Source organism: Coccinella septempunctata, chromosome X (assembly GCF_907165205.1).
Source record: "Coccinella septempunctata chromosome X, icCocSept1.1, whole genome shotgun sequence".
NCBI classification, from domain to species: domain Eukaryota; kingdom Metazoa; phylum Arthropoda; class Insecta; order Coleoptera; family Coccinellidae; genus Coccinella; species Coccinella septempunctata.
In genome coordinates this window covers 2,525,167-2,543,543 of record NC_058198.1, presented here as the reverse complement: position 1 = coordinate 2,543,543, position 18,377 = coordinate 2,525,167, and the positions used below count along the sequence as shown (strand labels likewise).

Sequence of the window (18,377 nt, the reverse complement as noted above, 5' to 3'; positions counted from 1 at the left end):
GTTCATTCGATGAGAAAGTTAAAAAACAATAGATTGCTTATTAAAATTAATAAATTATTACTTTCATTCACACCACATGCTTCAACAAATCAGAAGAGACTTGATGAAAAATATTCTTCACACAAATTGTACAAAATAATGATCAGAATTCGAAAATGAATAAGAGAAAAAGAAAACTTCTCGTTTGAAAAGAGGTGAAAGATACCATGAAAATAATACAAAAAATTCTCTCAATTTATTTGGTAACGATTAATTTAGCACCGAACCACGCAACATTTCAAAAACAAATATTTAAAAAGACTGAATAAAAGAAGCAAATATTTTTCCAACAAAATGATCCATATTATTTCCCAAGTTATTTTAATGCAAGAACCTTAATATCAGTTCAATAGAAGCGAGGTGAGCTCAACTTGGCTCTGAAAGCCTAGGGGCAAAAGTATTGCAAATCCGGCACTGGGAATGTAAGAGGCTGATGACGACATAGTACAAGAACACGACTCACAGCAGTCATCTATTTGGTCAATATCAATATCAAGTCGTATTACTTAGCGATCTGACCATCGCTGAAACCCAAATTCCGAAGAAATGAGACAAACATCTTTTATGTGATAGTGAAAATTTTCAGTGATGAGTACGAGTGAAATGGTAGTGAAAATGTTCTGTAATATATCTCTGAAAAAAGTGTACTCAAGTTATTACAAAGAAGTCAGTTAGGTTAAGACAGATCATATAGACCTGACTTAGGTATGTCAAAAGGTAGATGACCTTCGATTTCGCTCAATTCAGCCCTAAATACAACGTTTTTATAATAGAAAATAATATTAAACGAAATACCTCAACGTAGTATATATAAAAAAATCGTATCGAACAATGCGAATTGATAATCTTCCTATTGAGAAAATATTTTGAGCACGTTTCTTTCATAAAAACATATCCTCAAGTCTGAAGAACTCCCTTCTGTCATAAAAATATTTCTACCGAAGAGCAATATTTATTTTAATGTAGGTATTGGAATAAATTTTAATTCATATTTCAAATTATAATCGGAATTTCGTTCTTCATCCGTTAATTCGAGCACCAGTTTCAAACAAGAAAGTTTCTTCTTGGAAGGAATGTGTTGCCTCTGAAAATCGGTGATCTCAGATAACAATTAATGATATCTGCATAATATGCAGTGGAATTTCAACAGAGATATGTCTCATTGTTCTTTGATATATAAATCTTGAATAAAACTTTCTGAAATACCTTTTGTTATAAAAATGATAAGTATGAATTTAAGATTAAATAACTATCTCAGATTGAAAGGAACGAATTCTTTCGATATTTTGACTGCGATGTATTTTATCATGAATGACACATCGTCTCGGATTGACCTGGTATTTCAGTGATACTGGAATGTGCGTTTAAGATCAAAATGACAACAGGAATCTGAAGAAAAGATTCAACACAAGAAGAAGGTACCCAGGAAATCAGGATTATAATAATTGAGTTAATAAAATGATTTTATGATTCAGAATTCTGTTCAACACTTGTTGAGGCAATTTAATTGATGATAGAAAATTTGCAGAAGTGTTAATCAGGCTGGATCAATTTCTCTAAAATTTTTTGATTTACATCTTCATAGAATCATCATTCCGTCCGTGTTTTTGGGTAACCATATTCTCGTGGAATAATGCGCAATAATTGAAAAAACTAAATAAAAAGGGCGATGAGAGAGAGAAAATAATATTTTTTTGTATTAATTTTCTGCTAGGAATAACACTAATTTATGTATACCTATTACAGAATAATATGCATCATCCCAAATCTATCTACAATAGAGCATCACCGAAACCATCGCTATGTCCTTTGAACAGATTGAAACAAACACCAGCAAAATCAGAAGAAGTCACCAATGCGGTGAATTATCCAGACCATCAATATACCTACTACAATCTACCACACAACCAATATGAGAGCCCCTATGACCTTTCAAATAGTCTACAACCAACATACAATGAACGCAAGCCATCAGAAACTAGTCAATTCCACAAACAAACAAATCTTTCAGTAAGTAGTATTTTCATTCGCATACCACCTCTTTTTTTTCAACACCGTTCCATAATCAGGACGATTAGAAATGAGCACCCCTTTAGTGTAGATAGTTTTGCCATATTTTATTACCTTTCAATTGAACTCTTTATTTCCGAATCTGTTTTGTATCTAATGCAGCGTTTTTCAGCAGCATTTTTACGAAGAACCATGTCGAAACAAGGCAGAATATGATACACCGATTCCTCAACCACAAAGCGGCTATATGAAACAAAAACAAATAAACCTTTCCTCAATATCCTTAGAGCAGACCTACTGGGACAGAGAGAATTCTCCTATATATATGGAAACCTATGCAGCACTACCAGAACCACACATATACCAAGATACCAACTTCCTACTCGAAAAATTCACGAAACTAGGAAAAAACAGCCCGAGCCTAGACCAAGGTTATCACACTTTAGTGTCGCCAAGCTCGGGATCTACCGTCAATCCAATATGGTCTGACAAGGGATCGAATAAAGGAAAAAACTATAAGATGAAAAACAATTCGTTCGATCAGTTGACAGACGAGATAATATTGAAAATTTTCACATTCCTTGGAAGTAAAGATTTGAGTACTTGCGCCAAAGTTTGCAGAAGGTTCAATCACATAGCCTGGACGCCATGTTTGTGGAGAAGTATAAAGCTCAATGGTGAAAATGTGAGCGGTGATAAAGCTTTGAAAAGGATACTAAAGAAAATTGGAAGTGAAGGCGGAGATACGGGCATTTGTCACGGTATCGAAAGAGTGGAAATTGTAGAAGGAGCGAAGTTGACAGATAAAAGCCTTTTTCTTCTTGCTAGGAAATGTCCGGATCTCATGCATTTGCAGCTTATAGGATGTACAGAAATAACGAATACGGCTCTATTTGAAGTAGCTACAAGATGCCATAACTTACAACACTTGGATGTTACCGGTGAGTCGAATTACTAACGTAAATGTCCAGTAGGTAATGACTAAATGTATACTGTTGTAGGTTGTGTTAAAATTTCATGTATTAGCATTAATGGTCCAGATCCTCACTTGAGGCTTCAACTGCAGTACCTAGATTTGACAGACTGTCCTCATGTCAATGATAATGAATTAAGAGTCATCGTTTGCCATTGCCCCCAGTTGACATTTTTGTATCTCCGCAGATGCGTTCAAATAACAGGTAAACCTAAATGAAGGCCGATTCATGCTAGAACAGACCATGTGAAACAGGACTGGACGATGCAATAGACCGTCCTAGTTGCGCTCAGTCGTGTCCTAGCATGCATTAGTCGTAAATTGACCATCACATGTGAATATCTACATTTTCTTTCCAGATATGGGTTTGAAATTCATACCGAGCTTCTGTTCAAATTTGAAAGAGCTAAGTGTCAGTGACTGCGTGAATGTGACGGATTTCGGCCTTTACGAACTAGCAAAATTGGGAGCAACGCTTAGGTACCTATCGGTAGCAAAGTGCACCCAAGTTAGTGACGCAGGCCTAAAAGTTATTGCTAAAAGATGTTATAAATTACGTTATTTGAATGCAAGAGGCTGTGAAGCAGTATCGGACGATGCAATAATCACCATCGCTCGTTCTTGTACAAGATTACGAGCTTTAGATATCGGAAAATGTGATGTCGGCGACGCAGGGCTTCAAGCCCTAGCCGAAAGCTGTCCCAATTTGAAGAAGATTAGTTTGAGAAACTGTGATTTGATTACTGATAGGGGTGTCCAGAGCCTTGCTTACTTTTGTAGAGGACTCCAGCAGCTTAATATTCAAGACTGTCAAATATCGTTAGAAGGATACAGAGCTGTTAAGAAATACTGTAAACGATGCATAATAGAACATACTAATCCCGGATTTTTTTAGAAAAAAAATTATATATAATACTTTGTAAATTTTTATATGACAAAATATATACATACACCAAACACGTTCTGATCCATATACCCTCAATGAAAAATATTTAAGCAAATTTGATAATGGTTTATTTCTTTATTATATAATTTTTATGGCAGTCAAAAAGTAAAATTCTTATGTAAAATACTTAATACTTTAACAACAATGGAATGTTAAAAACCTGAAGTACATACAATGGACGGACAGTTTGTGCGATATTCTTATCGATAAAAACAGAATTCGAATTTAGAATATTTCAGACAATACATCTGTTAATCATTTTGAAGAATCACCCTAAAAGAACACAAGTGGTAGTATAAAACACATATTATTCGTATAATCAAAGAAGGCAGATATTTAAGTCTATAAATACTAAAAAAAATTGTAAAAATATATAAATCCTGTTTTTATAAAAATAGTTGATCTACAATAAGGCGACTTTCAATACCCAAATTCTGTATTGCACCTTCAACATAAACCATTTCCCAACTGGACAATAGTTTTGTTACCAGAAGCTGCTCATTCTAATACTGTGATGTTTGTTTTATTTCTAAAGGTCCAAGTTCTACCTTGAAGGACAGGATTCATTTCACTTGATACATGATTCAAATCAATATTGTTCGGACGAAAATACTCAAACATCTGTTTGAGGAATATCATGCATGTAATTGGTTTTTGCACTTTTTAATTTGGAAGTTGCACCATCTCTGTAAGGGTCAACAGTTAAATCACTCATTACACTTTGAACATCACCAAGAGTCATATCAGTTGAAAGTGGTGATCCACTGTTTTTTCTCAAAGAAGCAGACGGTGTGTGTAATTTCTCCCTGTAATCATAATCTGAGCCTCTAACATTATCTATTCCAGTGTCCTGGCCATTTTCATATACCATATACATGTTATTATAATTCCTGTCAATTTGCCTGAAAAATTAACCAGTGTTACATATCCTGTAGGCTAATATGAAATTACATTTTCTAATCATTTATACTTACTATTTAGGATTTAAAACCATAAATAAAGTTTGTCAATGTTCACAATAAATAAAGTCAACATACCTTTTGGCATTTTGCCACAACAAACAACATACTACCAAAAACACAATGAGTAATAAACAAGTTGCAGAAACCCCCCAAAATGCAATTTGTAAAGGTGCTGTTGGTTCCCACCAGAACTGCAATGATAAATCAAAAAATAAAGGTTGAGATAACTTGTTAACATTTTGTGTTATACCTCAGTTGTTGGTGGATATGTAGGCACCAGGTGCCCAACAACAGTGGGAATGTATTGGGTCCAAAATGCGGATTCCGTCTGTCTAAAATTCCATTTGATGGTAGAATTATAGGTGGTATTCAAATTGAGATATTTCAACATGCCAAACTGGGCCATTTCAAAATGTAACCCAAGAATCTGTGTGTAAGTGGGATTCCCATATCTTGCAAAATCTGTGAAAGCTTTCATGAAGAAATGACTCATGTTTCTGTCATTGTTGGTCCATTGTTTTCTTGTGAAATTTTGCTTAGGAAAGAATTCCACGTCCATGAATGGGGCACCACATAACAAGTAGTGTTCAATATCATGGGGCACTTTTCTCCATTCTGGATAACTGTAGGATTCAACAGTTGTGTTGAGTACATACATATACACTGGAATGTCTTGTTCCACCAGTAATTTGATCATTTTATCATTTGGAGCAATGTAAAGGAAATCTGTCAGCAGCTGTATATATTTTTCACGAATGAATGTAGTATTATGAGGGTCAGGCCAGTAGGTATACATGTACTTTATTGCTTCGTATGTACCATTGGGGTTCAATGTATAATTATATCTTTTAACCAGTTCCCTTACTTTTGTATCGAAAAATTCTTGTGTAACAATGAAATCAGGTTCAAGGCTCTTATTGGAAGCTACAAAATAATGGTTGTGAAAGATCAGTGCAAACTGAATTCTGAAAGATCATAAAATACAACCACATGAGCGCCATTATCTAGCAGATCACAGGTAACAGGCATGATAAGATGAAATATAGATTATCTGAAGGACACTAGAGAAGATAAGTTTATGTTTGAAACATACTTATGAAGTGAGCAGCCTCCTGCAGGGTGACTCCAGTCATGTAACTAATTCTCCTGTTGTAACCCCTATTTCTGATTAAATCCTCAGGTTTGAAATGAAGGAAATGCCAGTCTTTTTCATTCCAGCCCTCATAGTAAGGAGCAGTGAAGTTCATATCTATAACGGGTGCCCATGGAAATAAACCTACATCAGGAGGAAATTCAGCATTTCCTATGTCATTAAAACTTCTTGCATTTGTTAAGCAATTCACCAATTGCCATGAGGACTCAAAGCCACACCCTAGAACTCTGCCGAATACTCGGCTAGTGTTTTGAACCCTATACTTATCGAATATCATTGACCAGTCTGCCAAGGGAGAACCACTCTAAAATCAATAGAAACCATTTGACATATCATTATTAGTTTGGAGTTTCAGTCACAGGAAATTCAGACAAGCACTGTCTGATTTTTGTTGGATCAGAGGACATCCTACCTGAGCAATAACATTATTGATCATGTCCCTAGTTTCCTTGTAGACCATAAGCAAACCAGCAGATGCGGCACCAGCACCAGGACCAAATAAGGTAATTCTCTCACGATCCCCATTGAAACTTTCAATGTTCTCATAAACCCACCGTAAGGCCATAGCCTGATCAAGTATACCATAATTACCAGGTGAATTTATATCACCTGTGCTCAAGAAGCCTATTTGATGAAAGAAATTAGTTACTCAGATAAAGGTCTTGATAATGGCAACATACCTAAAGCACCTAACCTATAATTTATGGTCACCACAACAACCTTATAAAAAGTGGCCAAAATATGTCCTGGAAAATGATTTGAAGCTCCATGTATAAAATCACCCCCATGAATGTAGAACATTACTGGGTACTTTTGTCCCACACCTTCTTGTAGCTAAAATGAATAAAATTACTGGAATTATACCAGACTACCTGAGTATAGGCAGTGCTTAGTGCTTCGATTTACTATTCACCTATGGTAATCATAGGGCTCATACACTTACAGGGGGTGCATAAACGTTAAGGTACAAACAATCCTCATCAATATATCTAATTCCTTCTGTATATTGCTTTGGCTGTGGACATGCAGGCCCATAGTCAACTGCTTGAAGTAATTCCCACCCCTTATGCCAACGTGGAGGCTGAAAATACCCAATTAAGTGAACTCCATCGACAGATCAAACAAGAAGAATTAATATGGAAACCAATCAGTGAAATATAGTAATGAAGACTAATGGGTGAATCATACCTTGAAACGAGCTTTATTGATGGGAGGTTCAGCATATGGAATACCAAGAAAAACAGATGTTTCGCCCCTTTTTCTATCTAGAAAGTCAGAACCTGGCCTATAATTTGACTCAGGATCAGGATCATCATAAATATCAACCATAAAACCTTGGACGTCTCCGTGTATAGTCTTTACTGTTATATCTTTCCTTTGGTTCTTTGTTTCAGCCCTTTGCTTACCCTGCAAGTCTTCCCTCCATCCCGCCAAAACACCAGGCAATATTTGTTCCTGATTCCCATACTAAAATATTGCAAAATGAATCTATCCTGCATTGAGAGCTTTTAAACGCTTACTTTATCATACACATAACTCTCATCTTTTCCATATCTAGGATCTCCTGGCCTCCAACCGTAATGGTTATTGGGCTGCCCATATCTCCTATTTTTGTACCAAAATGTTCTGTACTTCTGGTCATTCACACCAGGATCATATTGGTTGTTTTGTGTGTATTGGGGATATGGATATTGGTGGAAATTGTCTATGTTTGGCCTACTGAAGTTATAATTGTAATTGTACGTTGGATAACTTAGGAAATCTTGCTGGGCCCCAATAAAAACCAAAAGTTCACTTATTAAAATCACACATAGTCCATTTAACTTGGTCATTTCGAAAGTTCTGTTTACAAACTGATAGGTGGTGGTTCATTATCTGTCTGACAGCTCATTAAATAGACTAATAGCATGAATAATCAAAATATCTAAAATAGAGATGGCAGCATCTGTCCCAAGTTGGAAATATCTCAGGCACATCTGCGATTCTCTAAATCAGCAGAAGAGGTCGCCAAGATAGCATTATGAACTAAGACCAATGTAAATTTTCAAATCAGAATGAAAATAAAACAGTAAAATCGTTATCATAAGAGGGATATTCAGTTGGTTGGGAATCATCAATATATTATCAGATCTGTTGCATATGTATATTTAAACACGTATACGATTTTGGCACAATTCTCAAGACCTTGAAGTTGCTTTTTTACGTTTTGATCACGTATGCGAGATGTGTCGAGTTTTATTATTAAAAAAGCATCGTGGAAGAGTGTATTTTTGTAATAAAATAAACACAGGTTCATATATTTCGAGCATGAATTTCCGCAGTCCCCTCAGCTATATCGAGTTCGATTTATAGGATATATAAAAACATTCGAAGGAGATTATGTATTATGAAATTTTGACGATTTTTCTTGGTATTAATAGAAATGAAAAATTCTAACGAGCTGTCAAGCTTTCGTTTTTATCGATCAATGAAATATTTCACGTTTTTAAATATTTACCAATACAATGAAGATAATCAACAAAGCGAAGAAAACCAGAACACATACTTGAATTCGAAGGAGAAAAATAGGTACCCATTACATAACGAAATGATAGAAAATTATAAACTGTTTATTACTGATATTTTCTAACTATAAACCGGACCCATTTGCCGTAAAAGTAAAAGTTAAATTCGTGGTGTAACGAAATTGAAATTCATCAAACGTACGGAATATTCACAACAAGAAATTCGGTACTAGAATAATCACGTACGGTCTCATAGAACCATTTCATTTTAGCGCACTGTGAGAAAGCGTTGCTAATTTGCGGAATCTCAATAAGGAAATAGCCGAAAAAAAAGCATAACAAACAGAAATACTTTTTCCAGCCGGAAATTGTAATCTGAATTATTCTGAGTGGATCGACCGAATTCGAATGAAGATAGAAAAATTTATTTACCAATTTTATCTATAGGTCTAGACGATATATAGGTACCTAAATTTTCTATACAGTCTATACAGATCTACTAAATGATGTCAATGACTTATTATCTCGAATTCATTCACCAAGCTCTCAAATATTTGTCTATTGATCAAATCTATTAAATAAAAAATCACAAATTGAATATTTCCAAGTCGTGTTTCCTTCTAAAATATTCGAAACAGCTATGGATAAACATAAACATTTCCGAACAAAAAAAAAACTATATAACACATTGTTTTCCAACAAAAAACTTAAATTACTAGTTAAATTAGATTAAAAAAATAAAATAAATCACAGATTCAAACAGCGCAGCGTTTTTTCTGGGATTTTAGCAGCGTGTTGGAAGGATTCGAAACGTGCTGGAAGCTCGTCTAGCGAAGAAGAATCCATTTGTTCCTTCTTCACGAATTTAACACATCCTTCCCCATTTCCCATCAGAGTCGAGACGCATACATTTCTGGCTTTCAGCTTCTTCAGCACTTCCTTTTCCAGGCTGAAAAGGTGGCTGTCGTCGAACAGAGGAAAATGTTTCCTGGTGAAGTCAGCCAATCTGATTAGATACTCTACATTGTGTCCGCTTTGTCCAGCGGAATCGACTATTTGTCCGGCAATTTCAGATGTGTTGGCATCTCCAAGCCATTGGGGATTCGTTTGGGTAGCTATATAAAGCAATACTGGAAACGACTGGCCCTTTTCCGAATAAAACTTTGCGAAACGGGTTACATATCCACCCATTTCACATTCACGCTTGTTCAAATAAGGAATGGCCGTTTCTTCTGTTATAGCAAAGGCAATGCCATGAACGCAACCCTAAAACAAACAAAATTCATTATTCCACTTCAAACATCCAAGCCTACCTACGTTTGGGAAAACAAAATTAGGAGGAATACATGGGATACGTAGGAATAATGAGTTACCTGACAACGAATAAAAACTAAAATGAATATTTTTGAGCCACTAATACTATTAAATTGTATTCGCGTCTCTATGCTGCTCTCCTATATGAAACTGTATATTGTGGGGAATGTAATATATACAAGTGTATAGGTACATGGAGGGTTTCGAATTTCTGGTAGAAAGTAATGATATAAATTTCCCTCAGTGTTGAATTCGAAATTTCATTCCAGGATCGAATACACTTGCTCAATAACTAAAAATGAAAAATGTCATGTTTGACTGTACCTGCCCTAATTAATATTTCCTACTAGAGATAACTGTTCGAAATAATTTAACGATTATTCCTTTGTTTTGATATTAGAGGAAGTGATATGCTGATAAGAAGATTTTATTTCGCGCCTGTATTCAATATACACATTATATATTTGTAGGATTTTCTCTCACAATGAATCCACTTATTCTGAAAGAGTAATGAAAGTTGGCAGTAATAAAGAGATGACGATCTTGCTCTTCTATAAGATTTTACGATCAAAGTACAACGTGGAGGTTGGATAAAAATAGCAACTCCATGAATCGTTTTATGTTTTTGCACACAGCCATTAAGGAAATTCCGAAAGGTCATGTTGGGATCTTGACCTAAAATATTTCTCTCAAAATTTCGTTTGTGCATTTCTTATTTCTAATTCTTTGTCTGGATATGGATTCTAAGGAGAGGATCGAGAAGTTGTATCTACTACCACACAGACGGCCTTACGTAAAATTTGCATTCACAACCGCACAAGGAAAAGTGAACACTGAAGGTTTTATTCTAAAATTTCCTCACAAACACAATTGAATACGTTTTATTTTTTCAACTGTTCATAATAAAGAGATCAGATAAAAAAAATCCCGAAAATAAATAGTATTACTGTGTGAATGCATCCAGAAATACCTATTTCTTTATTATGGTAAATTTTACTCAAACAGTACAATATCTTCTGAACAGAACTCTTATGCATGAAAAGATGACGCTAAATTCAAATTTTCTAACCACAAAAGACGAAAAATATCTGATCTTGACGAATAATGTTCTGCAAACTAAAAATAAATGGAGAAATTTTTCAAGCTGATTGGAAATTTCAGTACTGGTTTATACTTGTGAAATTCTCATGGCAAATTCGACATTAATTTCCTCTTTTCTTTAGATTATGTGTTTGTACAGTTGCATTGCCAGTCATTAATGTCATTAATTCATATTTTATTAACTGTACTGGATAACGTTAAGCTATTGAATAACTATAGAGGCTTAACTTTACTGAAAAAATATGACCTATATAATAACAAATGAGATGTCTTTTTTCAATCTAAGAAGGCATAGTGCAAAGGTCTTATTTAATGATTCTTAAATTTCAAATTCACATCTGTCGCGCGATAAGAAAATAACGTGAGTGACGATTCTCAATATTTGGGTACTCATTGACACAGGAGTGGACTTAAATAATTTTCGAGATAAGACTTGACTGCGGACATAAAACTTTCACCAAGTAATGAAAGAATGATAACGCCTTAACATGGCGGCAATGAATACAATTAACCACGTGTAACCACAATAAAAACCATTAAACAAAAGAGGATTTTGAAAACATTAGATACTTTTCGGCAATTTTATAACCATAACAATAATCCACAAAATTTGTGGGATCTCAGAAAAACAATAAAAAAATATCGGATAGCATAAAACAGCAGATAATTTAGTAAATGTCACGTTCAAAATAAAATCATTAAATTAAACACTTCTCGAAGGATCAATCGTCAATTCTAAAATATTCCCTCTGACTCTGAATATTCGCTTCTTCTCAATAAAAACAAAATATTTGCATTTTTGAAAGTACGGAATTGATAAAGGTTGAGATAAAAGGAGGATATGATAACGATAATTGAAGAATTGAAGCCTTATAATTACCGACAAAATAAACATCTCTCTAATCCGAAATTAGTAACAAAAATAATTGAATTTATTTTGTTTCGTTGAGAAAGCATTGTTTTGTCTGACATGAGCTAGATATTCCTCAGGTTGTATACATCGATGCGATGACCCGTTATACCAGCAATCTTTCACTCACGTTCAAGTCGACAAAATTGGCATATAAGTATATATATGTATAAGCCAGACGGAAACAATTTGTGGTTATTATTTGCGATTAAAGGATCCATTTGAATCGCACCGACAATGATATATTGCGCGAAGGCGTACATCACATTTTTTTTGTCACATATCTGATAATAGAGAATCAATAGAGAGGGATCAGATTAAACAATCGAAATGGTTGATTCTGTGGATAAAACACCCTTTTATCGAAATATTAAATTTCGGTTCACCACCTGTATATAAGAGCTTTAGGCATAATCGAATAGAACGAAGATTTAAAGATAATATTGTTTGAATGAATGCTAGAATGGGTTGCTATATAGAAACACTAGAAAATTTCGAATTTTTTCAAATTATTTTTCAGTTCAAATTCAGATCAGCGACACAATCGTATGAATTGTGGTTGATTTGATATACGGGGTCAAATGACCTAATAACGCTTCGTGGTATCATTGCTTTTATTTGTGGACTGGCCCTATGAAGGTAAAAACAAAGCTGTCGTACTTGCAATTTTTTACCATATCGCGTCGCACTATTGCTTTAAACAACGATTAACATGTTTTTTTATATTAAAAATTCATTAATGGAAAACGAAAACACGTGTGACTCCAGAACAGCTCAATCAAAAGAAATTAGAGATAATTGGTACCGCTCAAAAAATTATTATGTAAGACCGTTTCCTACTGAAAAAAAACAGCATTTCATTTTGGGCTCGACTGTTTACAAATATATGCCTCCACTATAATCACGATTTAAATATTGATTTTCGGATCGACTTCGTAAGAATTCCAAATCTAATAAATATTCATTGAACAATTAGAATACCTGGGCGGGCTTTCAGATTATTTAAGATGTTACGATGGTTTTATATCATCTTGGAAACTGTAGCGAATCCAAAATGTATTAAAGATATCTGTTTGCTCTTGAAGAATAATTTCATGACCATAAACAGCAGACTGACCTTTTTGAGAATAACTTTAAAATATCCCTGTAAGGAACTCTTTATTCAGGTTTGTATTCCGTCCTATTTGTATTTCCCAAATTTATGGCATATTCTATAATAATAAGAATGTATTCTTACCTCTTTTTCCTCGATCAAAGTTGCCACCCTGCCTGGCTGAAATAATTCAATTGATTATACATTTAAAGTTTCAGAATAATTTTGGAAATTAATTAGAAAAACAAAAGCCGGCAAATACTTACGTTTTCATCTGTTCCTCTGTGTGTTGTATTGCCTTGCCAAAACTTCCTAGAATAACCGGATATGTAGCCTTTCACCGATTTTTTATATTTGATTCCCGGTTTCCAGCATAAAGAACCATATGCGAAAACCCACAGGCATTTCTTGTCACTGTCATCAACTTCATCATGTAAATATGATACTGACGGATCAGAGCTCATGTTAAGCTCCGAATGATGCAAGAGTACACCGAAACTACAGCATCTACACCACTTGCGACTTCTACGAATGCACGAATGACAGTAAAAGCATTGGCAGAAACCACGTGCTCCGCGACATCGGCTATCACACTAGTTGATTTGTGTAAAACGCGCATGATTTCAACAGTTTATAATTTTCTAGAGATGCTACAAGGAAATTTCGAATCCCTCAAGAGTCTCTTCTTATTTTCACTTTATATACGCAAACGCAACTGAACTAAACCACAAGGAATCAAGGGCGGTTCCAGTGGAGGGACCATGAACCCCCTTTGTGAACTTGAGGGGAATATTTTTCCGAATATCGAAAAATTATTTTATTTCCCCATTCAAATATGAAAGGGGAATATATTTATTTTATATCAACAAACATCTCACAGAATTTCAAATATGAAACTAAATCTTGAAATGAAATTTTCAGATTCATTACTAGAGGAGTTGCTTTTTCAGAATATGTATCACATTTCCATCTACGGTTATTTTTATTGAGAGAAAAACGACTCTAAAGGTGACTATCGAAAAATTTCCAAAAAGATGGAATCAATTAAATGATCGTCAAGATCGAACGGCTGCATCCAGCTCCATAAAATTTTCAGATTTTTAACAAGAAGAGTTGCTCTTTCGGAATATGTATCACATTCCCATCTACGGTTATTTTTATTGAGAGAAAAACGACTCTAAATCTGACTATCGAACATTTCCAAAAAGATGGAATCAATCAAATGATCGTCAAGACCGAACGGCTGCATCGAGCTCCATGAAATTTTCAGATTTTCAACAAGAAGAGTTGCTCTTTCGGAATATGTGTCCCATTTAATCATTTATTCAATTAGATTAATCGAAGTTGGCGCCATCTGTGCTTCATAGGATGAAGAATAGCAGAGAAACGCTATGAAGTTCTTGTTTCTGATGTTCAATTCTTCCTACTCGTTACTAGATGTCGAGTATTATCAAGAATTTCGAAGTTGAGAACGAAATTCAAAGTTCGGCCTATCAGTATAAGATTATTAGATGCAATTTTCAAGTAAAATTTCATTGTAAAAAAGGAGGAAACAGCAAATTGTCGAATAACGTATGATGAATTTTAACACCAACATCGGAAAAAATGCAATCTGATACACTTTCTAAGTCGGGCCAAAAAGTGAGAATGACACGGAGAAACAACACAGGATTTTTTTGATCATTTCGAAGCTCATTTCGCGTTTGCCATTAATTAACAGGGAACCATTTTACTCCTGTAGGTAATAAATTGCATAAACCACAATTCAATCTCCGCAACCTGGTTGTGGAGAATATTAGATTTAGATTTAGTTGTAGATTTTGTATCCTAGGATATACAATTTCATCATTATTCACATCAAAAAGAAGTTTTTCACGATTCAAGATTGGCGCTTCCACCAAATGGACTAACATGAGACATCTAATATAATAGAAAGTGGATCAAAGGTTATTACATTATGAAATGAAACTACCTTGATTGCCATACAAGACTAACCCACTTATAAGTACGTCACCGTCGTCTTGTGACGTCATGAGGAGTGCGCGCGTCGAAAGTAGATACTACTACTTGGATTTCCATGCTTTGGCGATCAAGAAACACGCTCAGCTCCTAAGTGGTCTTAAGTCAAGTCTGCGCGGCGGTGTGGTGCGCGTGACAGTGTGGTACTTGCGAAAAGTGCACGTTCTTTCAAAAAGTGACAAGTGAGGTGCATTTTTTGGATTTACTTTTTGACTCGCGTCCATTTGTCTGTAAGTCTATTTCTTATTCAGTTTCAAACCATGCTCGAGGTAAATTTCTCGAAGAAAGTAAACAATCACTTGGCACTTTCTTTATGCAATTCATGAATAAAGAAAGTACGATCATATTTTTTGGTAACTGATAATTTTTGGTAAATTGGGACCAAGGAAAATTTCAAATTACCCCATCCATTCGAGTATTTCTCTGCGTTATTACACGTACCCTTTTCGGGAAATACGTCTGAGGAAAGTCGATGAAAAAAAAACGCATTTCAACTCATCTCGCAACAATGACAATCCCACAAGTAATTTCAATGAATCATAAATAAGCGCTCTTTTGCAACCTTTAATATGGCATCTTAATCATTGGATATTTTGCGCTTCTGTTTCAAACTTGCACCGGAGGAAATTGTGCCAACCTTGACCAATATTCGGATATCATTCTCACTTTCATCCATTTCATACGAAATTTCCATTTTGTAATATCTCGAAAAGAAATCAGCTATCGATTTGAAGTGCGGCTCGTATAACAGCAAGAGCAACTGGTCGGTTCTTTCGAAATAGGTAGTTGATTATATAAACAATCCTCGCATAATTAAAACGAACAGTACAATAATTATACAGACTTTAGAGATATTCTCGTGAGACCCAGAACGACATGCGATGTGATTGTTTTCTTCGAAGGGGCATTTTCATTCACCTCTGATCTCATTTTTTGTATGTCACTATCTTCTTTTCTCGACTATCGAATAATTCAAGAACATTACATGTGAAACAGAGAAATCATTGAAAAAAATTTCGACAATAATCCCGATAATCCCGGAATTTTTTATTAGACAAAAGAATTGACAGCTACCGATTTTGAATTCATAATCATGGTCATTATATTCGATTCGGGATTATTAACTTGTTAACTTGTTCTATCCATCATCAAATTAACTCTCTAATTGCCGTTCATGCGATACGGATTTGAAATCTCCTCTATCACAGTCTAATATGGAACGATACATAGATCATTAAGCTCAATCTAATTCCAATTCACATAAAATAAGAAAGCCAATTTGATAATGGTAGAAGGGGATGCCAAAATTTTTCTACATGTATACGTATCTTTGAAGTTTGAATCCTTGTTGAATAATCCCTGACTTATGATCTTCGATGATGCTGAACATTCTTTTACTTTTATCACATATTCCATTCCTGCAAATGATTTTATTAACGCTGGATGAATTCCATTTCCATTTCAACCAAAATCACATTCTCCTCGCTTTCTTTAACGCCAAACTATTTTGGTTTCTTTCGGTAGTTTATTCATTATACAACCAACGATTATAAAGTTGGTGTCGGCATCAATGCCAGAGAGTGAGAGGTGTTTATTGTAACAGATAATGGAGATTTTGACGCGAGCACGTTCTCAATTTTCTCTTTCAATATTTCCCGTCCACATAAATCGAAATTCTCGTCAAGATACAGGATCATGACTGCACATTTTGGAAAATTCGTTTCACACATCGAGAGATGTGTGGTCATTTTTGGGCTTATGAAATGCCTGAAAAGAATTTTTACATTATCTACCAACACGTTTCTGGAGATATGATAAGTAACTTTCTGATTCAACGTGGATGCAATTATTTTCCCAACAGATTCACTCATCCTGAATAAGCAACACCCATTTATCAGAAATGCATTCGTTGAGATACAAAGCACTGGGAGCAGCCTCAATGTAACAATTAAAAAACAATGGCGTTTACAGAGGGATCCCGAATGAACTTTTTACTTTTCGAATTATCAAGGTTATAAAAAACGGCCCAAGAATGTATAGCTGTCGAACTTGACAAGGTATTCTATACTTATATCCTGTTCATTGTTTTTAAGGTGTACCGTTAAGATTGAAAACAAAACACAACCGATTTCCTGCATGCATGATACTGTCTTTCGACTGCAGTCAGGTGGAATAGGAATAAGTTAATTATTATTCGTTTGTAACGATGACAGATGCTTCGAGTGCCGTCTCACAAACGACGAGATATTCTTTTGTTGAGTTTTTGACACGACCGTTCATATGTCATCGGATTCTCAAATATTGATGATGATCAGAATTTCAAAAACTTCCATATGGATTTTTTTGGTCAATTTCGAAGTGTCGCATGCTACACTTATACGATAGATCTGGAGACTTCAACGCACGACTAAGAGCGTAAATCATACCCCACCGAAAAAGCATCAAATTTCCCCAAGGAAATTTTATCCTAGTCTTCCATCTCCCATATTCGAACATTTCTTCAGTATCTCAAGGAACTCCTACACCCATCAAAGAATATGCAAAGATTATAGAGACTCTATAATCTTTGAGAATATGGAATCCAAGAATTCGGAAATTTCCCTGAATCATTCCCCCCAATCGATAATTGTTCGCAATTATTCTGTGGAACATTTAAAATAACTCATCCATTCATAAATCGTTACTTATATGTAATTACTAGGAAAGATGTTCCACCCATCCATGTTCTATTCAAGTCTGCGGAGACTTCAACGAAAGAGAAAGAACGTAACCTAAGAATTTGCCTGAATGATCCATTCATTCCGAGTATGTAGGTACCTAATATCCACTAATTCATTTCGTGGTTCTACAACTGTAAGGAAACGATTCGCATAAATCCTCAGAGAAGAGGGTGAAGCTTTTGTGTGAGGTCCGCTGACAAATGATCCGACTCAACCGTCTAATAACAAATTTGAACCAGCAAATGCACCTTGCATCTAGATAAGAAGTACACATTTTACAAGTAATTCTGCTTCTTGTCCACGTAGACCATTGTATCTGTTATCCATCTCCCGCTGTCCCTGTGACAAGGACTGAGGGATCTTAAAATCAATAGGCAACGTTCATATAACTATAACTTAAGAGATATTGAAGAGGCCACCAAGAAATTAATTGGGAAACAACAGCAGCAGGAAGCTGTACCCGTTCAGGGAGATGGAAGTTTGATGATATATGAATCGGGGCTCTTGAAAAATATACCAAAATATTGATCTTAATTGCTCGCCGCGGGCTGCAATAAAGGCCTTCGATCGTGCTGGAGATTTTCCGCATTCCCCTACCCCCAAAAAAAAAACGCTCGACAATAATGCACGATT

At 35.0% G+C, this 18,377-nt stretch overlaps 3 protein-coding genes across 5 annotated transcripts; 1 reads left to right on the top strand and 2 right to left on the bottom strand.

Moving 5' to 3' along the window:
* The first annotated feature begins 456 nt into the window (after positions 1-456).
* Positions 457-3,979, top strand: LOC123322141 (F-box/LRR-repeat protein 7-like). Of its 3 annotated transcripts, none has more exons than XM_044909989.1 (5): positions 457-756; positions 1,786-2,049; positions 2,222-2,990; positions 3,051-3,227; positions 3,382-3,979. In XM_044909989.1, the coding sequence occupies exons 2-5, from the start codon at positions 1,792-1,794 to the stop codon at positions 3,915-3,917; spliced, it is 1,740 nt and encodes a 579-aa protein (XP_044765924.1). In that variant the 5' UTR covers positions 457-756; positions 1,786-1,791; the 3' UTR covers positions 3,918-3,979. The 3 variants fall into 3 exon arrangements, with proteins under 3 accessions (XP_044765924.1, XP_044765923.1, XP_044765926.1); XM_044909988.1 differs by having other exon boundaries at positions 460-744; XM_044909991.1 differs by having other exon boundaries at positions 468-744; positions 2,225-2,990.
* A 40-nt stretch (positions 3,980-4,019) lies between these two features.
* On the bottom strand, positions 4,020-7,986 carry LOC123322138 (neuroligin-2). The gene is made up of 9 exons (XM_044909986.1): positions 7,604-7,986; positions 7,272-7,550; positions 7,027-7,164; positions 6,764-6,917; positions 6,496-6,707; positions 6,024-6,387; positions 5,181-5,854; positions 5,006-5,121; positions 4,020-4,870 (listed from the first exon to the last, which is right to left on the bottom strand). The coding sequence occupies exons 1-9, from the start codon at positions 7,913-7,915 to the stop codon at positions 4,582-4,584; spliced, it is 2,538 nt and encodes an 845-aa protein (XP_044765921.1). The 5' UTR covers positions 7,916-7,986; the 3' UTR covers positions 4,020-4,581.
* Positions 7,987-9,131: 1,145 nt separating this feature from the next.
* On the bottom strand, positions 9,132-15,700 carry LOC123321673 (glutathione-specific gamma-glutamylcyclotransferase 1-like). The gene is made up of 4 exons (XM_044909400.1): positions 15,662-15,700; positions 13,272-13,598; positions 13,150-13,185; positions 9,132-9,853 (listed from the first exon to the last, which is right to left on the bottom strand). The coding sequence occupies exons 1-4, from the start codon at positions 15,698-15,700 to the stop codon at positions 9,335-9,337; spliced, it is 921 nt and encodes a 306-aa protein (XP_044765335.1). The 3' UTR covers positions 9,132-9,334.
* Positions 15,701-18,377: the final 2,677 nt, after the last annotated feature.